The sequence below is a fragment of the Xiphias gladius genome, chromosome 8 (genome assembly GCF_016859285.1).
Source record: "Xiphias gladius isolate SHS-SW01 ecotype Sanya breed wild chromosome 8, ASM1685928v1, whole genome shotgun sequence".
NCBI classification, from domain to species: domain Eukaryota; kingdom Metazoa; phylum Chordata; class Actinopteri; order Istiophoriformes; family Xiphiidae; genus Xiphias; species Xiphias gladius.
This window is the reverse complement of record NC_053407.1, coordinates 31,381,257-31,396,802: the sequence shown is the minus strand read 5'-3', so window position 1 is coordinate 31,396,802 and position 15,546 is coordinate 31,381,257. Positions and strand designations below refer to the sequence as shown.

Here is a 15,546-nt window from a genome sequence, read left to right as displayed (position 1 = left end):
TTCAAGCATGAAACTCTGAAGCTGCACAACAACAGTAGGAAACAGAAAACCTGCAGGGACCGATGCATCACCTGAAACACCGAGCCCCTCAACGTAATCGCTCAACGGAGGAGAATGAAATGGTCATCGAGCTCAACACTGCCAATAACACAGCGAAAGAGGAACTCTCATTCACAAAACTCACATCCCAGATCACAACGATGAAGAACAGGTTAAATCTGAATTCAGCCTATGTCAATTACATGGCCTGTGCCCAGTTTATGGGAGTAATATCAGGCAACCTCCAGGAAAAGATTGGTGACAAAACTGCTTCCAGCCCCTAGATGGCGCCACTGACATTTCCACCAAAGAATGTGAGATTATCTATACCCGTGTCATCGATAACGGAACGGACCAAATGGTGTGCAGTGTTACCAGTGAAAAGTTAGTCTGAAGCCCTGCCAGAGTGACAAACAGATCAACAACACAGACAAATGCAGACCAAGAACTTTACTAATGTCATTTCAGTACATAATAAACTGTTTGATCTTGTCGTGTTTCACCTGTAGAATGGCCAGAGCGCTCTCCATCCTGCCTGTGAACAGGTTGAGGTGGACTCTGTAGAGCAGAGCCTCCATCAGCTGGAAGGACAGTTTTTCTGTGATACCTGAAGAGGCCTCAGTGAGGAGAAACTGCAGCAGACGATCACACACGTAGTCCTTCCCCTCAAACGAGCTCTCCAGGTTCAAATACTGCAGGGGAAGGACAGGGCAGCAGAAATGTTACATCAGAAACGTACGGTTCCTTTTATTTCTAAGATAACACTAATCTTACAAGTGTTTAGGGTGAGAGGCAAGTTCTCTTATCCTATGATGATCTAAGTGTTTAAGAGGCTTTTTCACCCTGTGTGAAAAAAGAAATAAGAACAGGTGGCAATTGTCTGCAATCACAAAACCATAAACAGCTTTAGATGTGAAAAGGGTCAAATGTTGAGTCCTGGTTGTGGTGAATTCAGTCTGGGACTACATCTACACTGAACTGTCTGATTTTTTCAAACCGTTTTCATGTGAAAACGATCAGTGTCCATACTGACAGTCTCCAGGTGGTTTTAGTAGACAACTCTGTCAACACCTGAACGACATGAAAAGAGGAAAATCTCTTCAAACTGTTTTCAGTTTAACAATAAAAGTGCATCACAGCAACATCTGGTCAGGAGAGAGACAGACAGCCAGCTGATAACATCTGGATTTTATCATCAAACCAACATAAATCAGGTTCATGCCGGCAGCTGCGTGTTTGACTGTACTGAAATTGAAATGTGTGATCACAGAGTTTTCCTCCTAACTTTGCTGCCAAAGTCTGCTCCTCTGCTGAGAGTTGAACCTGTCCTCAGTCTTGTCCTGCTCTGTCATCACCTCACTGTCTTTTAATGGAGCTCAATTCAACATGTCGCTGTTCTCATTTACAGATGTTTCTTTTTCTGTTGTCAGACATTGAACCAGGATCAGCGGATTGACCTCATAAACACTTCATGTTACCAAGCAGTCATTCCCAAACCGCTGCTGCTGAGAAAATCATTATTTTATAATCACAACAACGTCTGACAAAATCAACATAAATCCAGAATAATGAGTGTACTGTTCTGTGTGATCACCTACACTTGCTTTTAAAATACGTGTATTCACAGAAGTTGGTGAATGGTTGTAACAGCCCGGACACTCACTGAGCAGCTGCCATTGTTTTGTGGTAAAGAAAGCTCTGGCCCCGCATGTGGAGGGCCAAAACAATGGGAAAGTATGTGTTTACAGATTTTATCAGCACAATGTGGACATTAGAGGCTACTGTATCTAAAATATTCAGGACATTCAGAAAAAGCTAAGGAGCCGTGACTGAGCTGGAACGAGACAAGGCTGAATCCTCTGGACATTCAGTGTAAGAGCGCGAGCCTTTAAGACAGATCTGAGGACTCACATTCCACCACACTCGGTAGTCCGGCGCGTGCTCCACGGCCATCTCACACATCTCCTGGACTTCCTCCCTGCTGCCTCGTCTGGAGAACAGAGACAGGTAGTGGCTCCACACCTCCGGGTTATCACAGTTACTTTCCAGAGCACGAGACAGCGTGTTGAGGGCGGCTTCTAGACATTCTGCTGCAGACCTACAGACGAACACAAAACATTATATCCTAATTTTTAAAAAGTCAAAAGGAGAAAGAACAGACAATGGACTAGAACTCTGAATCGGCTGGTTGTTTGATAACTTGCGTTTCATTTTGATTGAGATACTTGAAGGCCAGTTTGATCCACAGCTGAGTGTCTCGAGGACTCTCCAGAACACTGGTCTCCAGGTTTGATATGTCGTCTGTCTCACTGACAAAATAACGCTTGTCCTCCGATGTGACACACACATCTACGGCAGACAGGCTGGTCTTAAAGCGGTCATCTGTACAAATATAAAACAGACAGTCATGAATGATTTATCCCCACAAAACATCCAGCTGTTCAGAAAGGTGCTGAAACTGTCTTGTTTTTTTGGAGAGGCAAGAACACCCAGGGCTATTTGACACATACAGTGGTGTTTTTTGTGTTTATATTATTTATACAGTCTTACAAAGGCCACATTCAGACGGACTTTAGCCCTGTGGGGGAAAAAAAACGCGACCTCTTCGTTCATTCAGGGGCTGACACGGCAGGGCGTGGGATAAGGGACGTGATAACTTTACAGATTGTAAAATCCTGGCTCGCAGTATTATAAACCTCAGTGCAGTGTTTGGTGTCTGATAAACCTTCCATCCCACGGACCCGTTACTGAAACTGGACAAAATGGATCAGATGTCAACTCCCCTGTAACTGATACAGGGCTGTTCTCAGTGCAGTCTCTACAGCCATGCTATCAGCTCTGTGAGGTTGTGCTGATGCTTCGTTCACGTCATATCGTTTAAAGTGTCACCACATTTTACCACGAGTGGTAAAATCTGTTTCACGTCAGCATCCAACTCATGATTCAGAGTCAGATCTGGTGAATCTCTGACAGCGACGATGTCGGCCACTGGGCGAAAGAACCACAGACGCGTCGACAGACCGTTGGTGGAACGGCTGCAGGTGCTACGAAAATCCAACATTAACACTGATAGAATCCATTCAGCTCATTTTACAGCAGCAGCTTCCCAGTCTGAAAAAAGGCTGCTGATGTTGTTTGAATGCAGACGGGTAGAATGATAGCAGGTACAATGTTCACCATCATAGTTTAACGTGCTAACTTTAGCCAATCTGCAGTAAACACAGCATCCGGCTGAGGCTGATGGGAAGGTTTTAGTTGTACAGGAACCTGGTCATAAACCAAAATATTGGACAAATTAAAATGTGACCTGATGATGTCGCTAGAGGAAAAGTCAGAGGATCAGCAGAGTTATTCCGGTTCATCCTGAGGGAAACATGAACGCTGAACCACATTTCATCACAGTTCACCCAACAGTTGTTGAGATGTTTCAGTCTGAACCAAAGTGGCGACCGTCTGATGGACATCAACATCCACAGACACAGGCTGCCAACATGGCTAAATATTGAAATAAATATCCCTCAAAGCCTCTGACCGAATCCTGTTTAGTGTGGAGACTGGTGGTTTTGGCAGTAATTTTAATCTAAAGACAGTAAAGTTGACAGTTCTTCGAGACAAGTGGTCAAGCTCAGTTAAACCCTCGACTGTGAGAACAAGAAGATGAAAAGACGTTTTTCTCACGAGGCAATCGGAAAACCTCGTTCTCACCGTATCCCCCAGGTGTGATGTTTCCACCTGCGGTCTCATGCTCACTGTTGTCCTCGGGGCTGAGACTGCTCTGTGCCGACGGCTTCGGTCTCCACCTCCTCAAGTCTTTACAGGTGGTGAACGGGGGAACTGGAAAAACAAGAACAGACCAGAAGTCAGATGTCTGGAAACAGTTTCTCTGATGAGGAGTGTTTAAAAGCAAAAGTTGACCAACCGTGTCGTTTGCTTTCATTCACTTTGCTGACGAGGAGGACGGCCTTCTGATCGATTCCCATACGGTCTTTGTTTGTGCCAAACAGCTTCTTAATATACTTCTCTACAAAACAGTCAGAAAAATACATCAAACACAACAACCGAGGACTGACTGGAGTCTATTCCACAGTGGAAAAAGTATTTAAGAAACCAGTTTGCGTTCTAGCAACATACTGAAAGGAAATAATTTCTCTCGCCCACCTGTGGCTACACTGACGTCCTCGTCTGAGCTGCTCTCAGAACAGCTGATCAAAGACAGATTGTACGACAGAATATCCTGGAAAAGTTGGTTTCCAGTCAAAGTGCAGTTTCTCATGTGCTGCCTGCAGAACAGAGGGAGAGGACACAGACATTAAACCCCACAGAGACGACACAAGGAAGGTTCAGAGACTGAAATGAATATATTTTGACACTCACCATCTGCAGTCGTCATCATTGCATGTTCCTGTGAGATCGAACCGACAGAAACACTTTCTTGGTTCGATGGTGTTGCTGTATGTTACAGAGCTCAGTGATAACTTCTCCTTGGTCCTGTAGTACGGACTGAACCTGGCAGAGAGAACAGAAAGATTTTTAATTAAAACATTAAAAGTAGAGACCATCATGTGATGGGATCACAGCAGCCGCGACGCCCGACAACACGTTGGCGTTCAGACCCACAGGAGTACTCAGCAATCATGGGTCGGACCACACCCATCTATGAACTCACCTTCATTTTGATCTCAACTACACACTTGTAAAGGTTCTTACACAGGTTTGACGCTATCATGGTGACAACATCTGTCCACATACACAGACATTCATACAAGGTGAAAACACTACCAGCGATGCTGTCGTGGCTGGTAATAAACTCGGCGCCTATTAAAATATCACCCAGTTCAGTGTTAATTTGGGAGCTGCCAGCAGTATTTGGAATAAATATCCTTTACTATTCCTCATTTTCTCTCTCTCTCTCTCTCTCTCTCTCTCTCTCTCTCTCCCAGGAAGGCTAACCTCTTTCCTTTTTCATTTAGGATCAATTCAACTGGATTGACATGAAACATGAAAATGTTCCTGTTCTAGACAATCAGCTTTTTGCAGAGTTGCCTGGAGAGTTTCTTTGTCCTCATGGTGGAGGACTGACTATGATAGTGGGACCTTCCACATACAGGCGTATTTACACTACAGATACAGGAGAATTTAGATTACAATCACCTGAAACCCCCAGACCACACACAGTTGATCTGGATTTAAGTGATTATATGACTTCTGAAACCACTTTACTGCAGCTGCGATGAGTTAGACGTGTCCTATTATTGGGAGTGAATACTTCTGCAAACATGTTTGTAATTAATTTTACAGAGATCTGTTTTCAATTTGACATTAAAAGGGTCTTTTTCTGTTAATCAGTGTCAGAAAATCCACATTAAATCTGCTTTGATTCAAAGCCGTAAAACAATAAAACATGAAAACTTTCAAAGGAGGGTGAATTACTTTTTATAGGAACCGCAAAGTGAATTTTCAATGTGTTGATGTGGAGTCTACCTATATGATCTGAAGACCAGCAGAGGGCTGTGATACGGTCCAAAGGGAACAGGTTTCAGCTCTATGCTCCCTGATTGACTTGTTGTTGCATCCACGTCCACTGAAACCATCTGCACAGTGAAAGAAAACCATACAGCACGTTACTATGGAAAAGCATGAAGTGGAAATTTATTCTGAACTTGTTCTAAATATATAAACAATAACATCACGTGATATTGTTTAGAAGCAAGTGGCACTATTGCTGTCTTACTCCGGAAGACCTAAATGAGTGAAACTGCACTCATGATACGACCATTTTTAGATATTCTCTTATGAACTGAATAAGATCAAGTAAACCAAAGGAAATATGTTTTTCAATTTCAAATAAAGCTGCAGCGATTGGTCGATCAACAGAATATTCATCGGCAACTCTCTTGATAGTCACATAATTGTTATAGTCGTTTCCAGCTTCTTAAATGTGAGGATTTACTTCGTCATGCATGATAGTAAACTGAATATCTTTGGGTTTTGGACTGTTGGTTGGAAGAAACAAGACATTTCAGGACGTCACCTTGGGCTCTGGGAAATTAAAAAGGGCATTTTTCAATACTTTCTGACACTTTATAGACAAAACGATTAATCAAATAATTGAAAAAATACTCATAAAGATGAATGAAAGTAATGGTTAGTTGCAACCCCAATTTTAAAGTTCTGGTTTCACCTGTCCAGTTGGGGGGTGGTCGACGTTTTCTCCTAGTTTCTGCAGCTCCCTCAGCAGCAGCTCTCCCACTCGGGCCTGCTGCTGGTACCTCAGCTTCAGAGTGTCCAGGTCCAGCCCTGCAAACATCTCTGCAGGAAACTCGGAGCTGGCTGATGTCTTGGCAGGTTTGGCGGTGCTGCTGTCTTTAGCTGGAGGGGAGCTCAGCTGCTCCAAGTTGGGTTTGGTGAAGGAGCTGCTGGACTGACGGAGGGAATGTCGGCGTTGGCCTTTAGCAGCAGCGGGTGCAGCAGCGGGTGCAGGTGTGGGTGCAGCAGCAGGTGCAGCAGCCGGTGCAGGTGTGGGTTCTGATTCCTGATCATCAGCCTCAGCAACGTCTTCACTGTCAAGGGTGAGTTTGTCCTGGGTGAGGTCATGTAGGGAGGGCTGGGGAAGAGGGAAGGGGCTAGAGGGGGGTGGGATCTGGATCTGAGGATCTGGGGGGGTGGAAGCTCGTAATGGCGGCTCTGCTGGCAGCTCTGATGGAGTTCCTTTGTTACGCAGGGCCTGGGCCTCCTTCAGCTTCTGGATCTTGAGGGCGTATTCAGACTCCAGCTGCTGCAGCCGCTGCTTCTGAGCAATCAGCTCCGCAAAGTGACGCTCTGAGCCGCGAGGAGCTCCGTCCACACGCTGCAGCTTGCTGGGCTGAGGGACAGAAAAGGATTCATATAAAGTCACGACTGCGTGCACACACTTGAAGGCTCGGTCTCATTGAGCTGTCATTATGCAAATAAGTGCTGCCTCTCTCATTTTATTCAGCTGAAGCCCGGTACATCTAACGCACGTGTTTTTCTGTTTGTGTTTAATCTCCAAACTCTGAGCTCACTTTTGATTAACTTTGCTTTGTTGTACCATTTTTAATAAAGTAACTTCTTTGTTGAAAAATCATTTCAGACACAAAAATATTTTACATGTCTTACAACATGTCTGGGAGGAATCTTTACAATTTGTTCTGTAAATTCACAGTCAGCCAGAGAAACACTGATACACTGTGTTTGGAAATATCCAAATCTATGATATTACACTGCCAGACTATAAAGTGCAGCATCACTCTCATCACTGTTTACATCTTGTGACCCCTCTGATCAATATGTATTTATTTATTAGCCACAGCAGAGCAACTAAACACCATGAAGCAGTGTTATGCATAACACTGAAGCATAACTGGAAAAAACACTGAAAAATGTCCAATAAATGTAAAGTGAAGATGATTGCACTCTGACCTCAGGGAACATTATTATATGACCAAGGTCTGGACCACACCTCAAACCGCCCCAAACACACACACACACACACACACACACACACCTACCTGATCTAGCTAAAAAAAAAATGATTGTGGTCTTTGCTTTTTCAGCTGTTGCAACTGCTGTTTAGTCAATTAAAAGACAGAGCCTAGATATGACCTTTAAAACTGGTTTCACAACCACAACTAAAAAACTGTCACAGGGTCATTTCACAAGGTGAGTTTGGCATCTGCCACCTTCTCGGGCGACACCATCAGGCTACTGCATCAGAGGTAACGTGGGTCCATTTTAGCTACATGTCCATATCGTTGTCTCATGCATCTGTCTCATGTTCCAAAACAAATCCAACAGCAAACTGTTTAATCAGGTCGTGGTTCAGACAGTGTTAGCTTTGCTAACATTATCTTAGCATAGAGAAAATGAAACCACCAGGGGCTGAAGTTAACGTTGAGTTGGCACTTTGGACGAACGGTAACGTCAGTAACGTTACACGAGTGGAATTTGGAGTAACAAGTACGCTAGCTAACGTTAGTTTCCATGGAAATAACGTTAACACCAGACGTTACATCCAAATGGTAATGGCTAGCCTCCCCTTAATCAAAACGTCTCACTCTGGTCAGGCTAATTAACAGTTTGAAGCCACTTAGGATCACTCACCTGAAACATAAAAATACCTGGAATACCACCTCATCAAATGAACGCCAAAAACTGCCACGAGTCAAGACTCAGCCTTATACGAGCCTGTCTGTCATCTGCCAACAACTGTTAGCAAACAGCTACCGTTAGCTGCCGGTGGGGAAAAAAAAACAGAAACCAAAAAACAAAAACACAAAACACAGCTTCTGCGTTCAGTAAAGAGATAAAATGTCCCGCTAATGTTGACATATGACCTTCAGATGGAGACAGCTTAAAGTGAGTTGTCTCAAACAGCTTTAAATCCCTTCAGTGTCCGTCAAACTGTCAAGAAACGGGTAGGAACCAAAGAGGAACGGTAAACCTCAGTCAGGTGCAAGTCATTCACACAAACACCTGGCGGATCAATACATTCTCTGTCTGTGGAGCAGGACGGGAATCTACATCCCAGACCCATCCCATAAACCACAGAACCCAACGGTCAGGTCACTAATCTGTAGGCCCGAATCAGCATTTCAGGGTTCTTAGTACTTTATAAGCAAGTGTAGAATCAGAGACAGTCTGCTGTTTTTATCCCAGGTTACATTCTCCAGGTGAAGCTGAACATGGTGCTGCGATCCATTTCAGTAGATATTACGTGGTTTAATGTGTTAACGATTAAAGCGCAGATGCTTTCATTATTATGGACGGGTTCGCTGAAAATTCGGATAAAAGCTGAAATGAATATTTGATTGAATGATTGATTGATTACTCATGAAAAATGGTAAAACATCCCTTAATTCCAGTCTCTCAAATGTAATGGGGGGGGGTCGGACATAACAAGACATTTACATAAAATATGTCATTTTTTATTATATCCTGACATCCATACACCACAACGTGAATTAATTGAGAAAACAATCAGCAGATTAATTGCTAATGAAAATAATCTTTATTAATCATTATTTTGTCCTTCTGCTGTACTCCCCATGCCTGCCTTTTTACTGAAAGAGGAGCAGAAAATTCAAGGTTTGTGTTACTCACCAGGGTCTGGTTGGCGTCTGTTCTGCGCTTGGATCCTCTTCCAGCAGCGAGCTGAGCCAGAGCCAGCTCCTGCTCCAACCTGACCGCCAGACTCTTCTTTATGGACACTCGATGTTCAACACGATGCACCTAGAGCAGGAACGGTCAGATATGAACTACGACTACACAATAAACTAAACTGTCTTCTGTAGGTTTAGATTCCGACAACATTTCCAAGATGTGAACGTGCATTCTGAATAAACCTTTAGTTTCTGCAGTTCACCTGTTCCTGGAGCTTCTTGAGGAGCGTCTTGTTTGCACTGACGATCTTCTCTGAAGCCTGCAGCTGCTCTCTCAGTTTGGCCACTTTGGCCTCAGCAGCCTTCAGAGACTCCCTCTTCTTCAGCTCCTGTTGGAGCAGATGTCTGAGGACGGCCTCGTCTCTCTGCAGCAGCTCCCTGTGTGACAGGAGAAAAACATTAAAATATTCTAATGCTGGAAGATGTTCGAGATAAATTTCCGTATACCTATCCAGACCTACAAATGATCAGTGTTTGCTGCTGTTTGATGGTGTATGTATCATCCAGTATCTCTACCGTGCTGAAGCGCTCACCTGTTTTTGTTGAGTCTTTGCTCAGCTTCACACAGCTTCACCTCTGCAGTCGTTTTCCCTGATGAATCCACCACAGACTCAGACACAGCAGGTGAGGTGGAGCTCCAAGGACTCTGACTGGGATCCTTCAACGTCTTTTGCTTCTCCCTGCTGCTAGAAGTCAGGAATCATTTCACAGATTAGTCTTTAAAAACATGTGAAACTTATCATTTCTATGGACTGTGTTTCTGGGTGTTGAGCTCAGGACAGTGTTTGATTTAAAGTTCCGTACCTGGCGATTTCCTCTTTGAGCAGGCGGTATTCGGCCTTCTTGGCTTCCGGTAATGCCTCAGGAGTTCTGACGGGGTTGTTCTCCTTCTCAGATCCTGATGCTCCTTTTGGCTTCGCTGCCTGGAAATGTCAGAGACACAGTTTCAAATCATGTAACGTTCCACACAAACAGACAAATGAATCAATCTCTCTCCTCTAGACAGTAGGTGATCTGCATTTTTTCAGCAATAGCAATTCCATGATGTATTTACATTCTGTCCTCAGTATATATTAGTTTTTATTGTTCCCGGCAGATCCGTCCAATCCCACACTGTATTCAGATCTCCTACCTGCACACTAGGTATTGACAGAAAAACTACTCACCCGTGTGCAGCGTGAAATCAGATTGTGGTTGCTCATAGCAAGATGGAAAAACAGCCACTTATCAACTGACTTCTTTATTAAACATTAGTTTGTATGTTATGTAAAGCTGCTCTTCTGGCCTCTTTCTGACAAAATAACTTAATATAGCCCTCAGTGATCCCAGGCCTCGCCCTATCAACCAGCTCTGCAATCTTAAGGATTATAACTTGAATTTGTATGTTTATCCATCTTTTGTTTTCTGAACTGACCATTTAGCTACAGAACTTGTGGAAATGATGTTACCAAAAACATTTTACAAATCCTTAAAAAAGGATTAAAGCTCCAGGTCCCTCATTCTTAGAGCTAACAGTTTAACTAGCATCTTTTGGACTTTATGACAGGGATTTAGGACATTCCAGTGATAGAAATTGGTAATTTTACAGAAGGTACAAGTGGCTGAAAAGAAACTGCCACACTAAGTAATGAACTGCCTTATCTACAACTATACCATTTCTATAATTTCCCCTGTCCTGAAATCATTTTGTCGTTGTATTTCCCAGGTTTTTTTATGTCTACAGAAGATGCAGAAAATGTGCCCCACCTCCACGGTCCTCCTGGCTTCTTTGATCATGAACTCCAGTCCTCCGAACACCGGCTGTGTGGAGCTGCAGGCGTCCATGTCCGAGTCACTGTCATCTGAATCATTGAGAGAAACCACCACTGACTTGTGTCTGGGCAGCTGCGGAAAACACACAACAACAAACAGGTGAGAGTCAGACAAACTCTTTAAAGGGAGAAACCCTCCAATCCTGGAGGTGTTAATACACACTTTGTTTAACAGCAACACTTGTGTTTGGTTGTCCTCAGCTGCTGCAGGATAAGGCTTTTAGACCACAGCAGACATCTGAGGAGGTGTGTTACAGGAACATGTTGCTCTCAGCTGTGGGGTTTTATGAATGGAGCAACCTGTCAGGGTCTTACCATCAGTGGAGCTCTGGGAGCGTGATGTCCTCTGGCGAACTTGTTGGTTCGTGGCTGAGACACCGTGTTCAGACTGACCGTGCTCAGGTTTCCTCTGGTCGGCTGCTGAACGCCTGCAGGAGCCTGACAGCTGGGAGACGGAGGACCGCTGGAGCTCTTCTCCTGCACACAGAACAGGAAACAAAAAAATATAATATCGTCACAGGCACAACCACAGAGACACGAGTTCTGTCAAATAAAGTGATAAACATGAAAACCACAGCACCACCAGGTGTGCATAGTTAATAATACAGATTAAACTAACTGCGTACAAAATATCTTCTAAGTATCTAAAGTAAAATTACCCCCTTGTGTTGCCAGCACAGCCCCTTTTGTTACTATTAAACTATTTCAATAATGTTGGTTGGTTTAATCTATGAACATGTATCACATTCTACAAACTGATCTGATGTTTTGTGTGTAAAATATGAATCTGCAAACTGGCAAATACTTGTAGAACAGAAAACAATTTCCCTTGAAATGTAGTAAAGTAGAAGAATGAATATGGAAATACTCAAATTCATCAAAATAGTACTTCTGCACAGTACTTGAGTAAATGCACTTAGCTACATTCCTCCACTGATAAAGGACATAATCTACTGATACACACACTGATGGAGTTTTAAACCAAAGCTTGTGCTTTTATTTTTGAAGCTAGAGCTAAGTTTCCGGCCCTTTCCTGTATGTCTCTGTCCATCCCGGCGTCTCTCCCGTTAAATGAAATGATTACACACATCATAGTGTTATATGAGAGTTGATAGAACTCTGGTGCCACTGCATTGATGGAGGTTTGTCTACTTCTGCCAACAACCTGAATTCCCCAGTAACGGCAGACAGGAATTGAGGGGAGACGGGAGTATGACGTTCTGGTTTGGTTCCCGGCTGGACTCAAACAAAGGATGGTGCAGTATGTGATCAGTAACACACCTCGGTCGCCACCACCCTCTTGTTGGCCATGGACATCAGACAGGTCTCCCTCAGCAGCATCTCCTCCTCCTCCTCCTCATCAGCAAAGGGAGGTTTAGGAGGAGGCTCCAGCTCATCCGGTGGAGGGGGGAGAGGGGGAGGCGGGGGAGGAACACCGGACAGCATGGGGGGGAGGAAGGGATGAGAGAAATCCTACAAGAGGGAGACAGAGACAGCTTACTTTATATCTGCGTTAACATCTACATTTCTTAACTCAACAACCGTTTATTACAGAAAATGCATTTTATTTTTAAACAAATGTGATTTACACATAGAAATGCTTTATTTATTCCTCCCCCAGACTACACACACTGTGGTGCAACCAACACTATGCCAACAGTAAAAAACTGTTCATAAGTTGCACATAGCAGCATATCAAAATCTGTCTGACTCATTTTGCTTTCTCCTTCACTATGACACACACATTAGATTGGTTTTCAAATCTTCCCGGTCTTCTTGTGTACAGATCACCAGCACAGTTCTGTCATTTGTTGTAACAGCTTTGGGAGATAAGGGAGCGCTTGGTTTGATGCAGCAGATCTCGCCGCTAATGTAAAGATGGCAGGACTGTTATGTAAAAATGAGACTGAAGAGGGGTGTGAATGGAGAGCGAGATTCAAAAACAACTGATCATTCAGCCCTACTTCCTCTGCAGCTGACCATAATGTAACTGTGGCAAATCAGAGACACTGACACTTTAGATTTTATTTTTTACAGCATCTGGACTCTTTTTTAGCCACAACTGTTCATACTGTATCTCTTAAAAAACTGAAATGATCTGTTAGTACTTGTGTAACCTAAAACTATTTTCAGCTGCATTTGTACCAAGATCCTTAAAAAAAAAAAATCGATGCTAGAAAACCTCAGAGATTAATGCATCCCTAGCTGACTTGATAGAAAAACCCATTATTGATTTTTATTGAAACAATATAAAGATATCCACAAGTACAAGAGAGAGACATTTTAGAGAATATAATCAGGATTAATTTCCTAAATAAAGCTTTGTGTGAAATTTTTTTTGATGTATGTGGACATCAAACACATGTCCAGATACATTATGATGGAAATGATGGACAGAACCCACAGTCCTCATCCTGTGTATAAAAAAAAAATAAATGTAATTTTTCCTGAAGTTAATGTGAGGCTTCAGTCTGAGTTAGACACATCAGATACAATCTATTTACTTCAGAACTCACTCAGTGTTTCCATGCTGGGTTGAGGTGGAGGGACAGTAACACACATGGGGAATTTGTACTAAAACGACTAACTTTGGTAAAAACCTGCTGAACCTCAGAGAGATGAAGACTCATCTTAGCATCAGATGAACTGCACAATGTGTTTTTATACTGGAATCACGCTGGAAGGATCTTTTCACTCGGTATGAAGAGGAGGGAAAACAAGTAGTTTCAGTGTACATTTGGGAATGTGAGTATTTCATTAAGACAGACATAAAATGTCTCTTTTAGATATTGTTCTTATTAAAACCCCCCAACAGACACAAAGAGTGAAACAAGCAGCGTACCAGTGCAAACTGAGCAGAGTCTGTCACATACAGAGACATCTGAGGGAAACATCCTGGATCCTCGCCACTGAACGGGTTGTGTGTTGGGGAGGGGACTGAAAAAACAAACAATATTCAAAAGGTTACTTGGATTCATTTACTATTGAAAAGGGGACATTTTCTGCTTTTGTGACTTGTATGGACTTGATGATGAACGACAGCTGATGAAGAGGAGAGAATGCTGTGTGCAGACTGTTTTGTGACAGTAATTATGTGAGGTTAACTAATAAATGATTAATTATTTTCAATAAGGGGATCTGGTTCTGTTCTATTAGGGATGACTGATGTATGAATAGACTGTTGTGTGTCTGAAAAACAACCTTTTCTCTTCTCTATTTAACATTGTTAACACGTGTTACAGTTTTGGTTTGTTTTCCTGTGTGAATTCAAGATTCATCAACAGAATTCATTTAGTACATGTACAGTTCATCTGCCAACGGTCACGTTAACGTAACGGTAACGTAACTGAAGACAGTGAACGTCACTCGTCTCCTGACGTGCCGACGTGCGGCAGTGAGCGTATTGTGTCATTTCCGCTTTCTGGCGTCTCTGTTGCTGGTTGCGTTATTTGCAGCTCTATCTCAGCCCAGTTAATTTTACTGGTTTCATCACAGCGGCTGTGGATGTAATGTTACACTAGTTGTGCTCAAGCACTCAAAGCTTCTTTTAGCAAGTTTCTCGCTACTTCACAGTCGTTTACACGCTATTCAGATCTGCTAGCTACTTTAGCTTAGCAGTTAGCGATGCTTCTCTCGCTCACTCTCCTGCTCTCTCTTGCTCGGTTTGTCTTGTGTTTAGTTACATCTCTGCCTCCTTTGGCGTTAATGGTAGATGTAGTAAATTAGGTTCTTTACAGTGATTGAAGCGAGGCTCGGTGAATTGGAAAAACGGTTCTGCACCATGGAAACCAAATCGTTAGCCGCAGTAGTTAGCTAGCCCACAGTAGCCGGTGCGAGCCGGCTAAGCGTAGCTCCTACTCTCCACCCGGCAGCCCCCGCGCAGCCGGGAAGCCAGGGCGGCTGGGTGACTGTCCGTAACAAGAAGCGTAGCCCAAAGCAAAAGCCCATGGTTCACCACCAACCAGTTCTCGTTTCAAACAGATTCTCCCTACTCAGCAATACACCCGCTGAGAAACCAGCTGCTCTTATTGGCAGCTCTGTCTGGAGAAACGAAGTTCGCGACACCAGCGACCACAGTCGTGTATTCCTGGGGCCCGAGCGGCAGACGCTGACTCGTGTTTAAATCTGCTGGCTAATGGTAAACGTAAACATAGTGAGATTGTTATTCACGTCGGCGGTAACGACATCCGATTACGCCGTTCACTAAGAGGAATGCTGAATCGGTGCGTATAAGACCATGTCGGTCTCCGTAGTTTTCTCTGGGCCGCTGCCTCATCTGACCAGTGATGTCATGTAGTCGCATGTCATCATTCAACCTCCGGATGTCGAGGTGGCGTCCAGCAAACGACGTGGGCTTTGTAGGTAACTGGCGGACTTTTAGGGGAAGACCTGGTCTGATCAGGAGAGGCGGCACACGTCCCACGTTGGATGGAGCAACTCTCATATCTAGAAATCGGACTGACTGATTTGTAGACCGAAACCATGACAACCCAGACCTGAGACCAGGTGGCAGAGAT

At 43.7% G+C, this 15,546-nt stretch overlaps 1 protein-coding gene across 6 annotated transcripts in view; it reads right to left on the bottom strand.

Moving 5' to 3' along the window:
• Positions 1-15,546, bottom strand: part of LOC120792819 (zinc finger C3H1 domain-containing protein-like) — a 34,742-nt gene that overhangs the window by 9,843 nt on the left and 9,353 nt on the right. For 3 of the 6 annotated variants that reach the window (XM_040132178.1, XM_040132176.1, XM_040132180.1), the window contains 17 exons: positions 13,872-13,966; positions 12,311-12,502; positions 11,345-11,506; positions 10,965-11,102; positions 10,023-10,141; positions 9,752-9,904; positions 9,422-9,596; positions 9,160-9,288; positions 6,221-6,901; positions 5,521-5,630; positions 4,414-4,545; positions 4,198-4,319; positions 3,959-4,060; positions 3,745-3,873; positions 2,244-2,421; positions 1,951-2,137; positions 543-731 (listed from right to left, as the gene is read on the bottom strand). In XM_040132178.1, coding sequence (XP_039988112.1) covers positions 543-731; positions 1,951-2,137; positions 2,244-2,421; positions 3,745-3,873; positions 3,959-4,060; positions 4,198-4,319; positions 4,414-4,545; positions 5,521-5,630; positions 6,221-6,901; positions 9,160-9,288; positions 9,422-9,596; positions 9,752-9,904; positions 10,023-10,141; positions 10,965-11,102; positions 11,345-11,506; positions 12,311-12,502; positions 13,872-13,966 — 2,993 coding nt within the window. The remainder of the gene's footprint in view (positions 1-542; positions 732-1,950; positions 2,138-2,243; positions 2,422-3,744; positions 3,874-3,958; positions 4,061-4,197; positions 4,320-4,413; positions 4,546-5,520; positions 5,631-6,220; positions 6,902-9,159; positions 9,289-9,421; positions 9,597-9,751; positions 9,905-10,022; positions 10,142-10,964; positions 11,103-11,344; positions 11,507-12,310; positions 12,503-13,871; positions 13,967-15,546) is intronic. The other 3 variants (XM_040132182.1, XM_040132177.1, XM_040132181.1) reach the window with 1 other exon arrangement.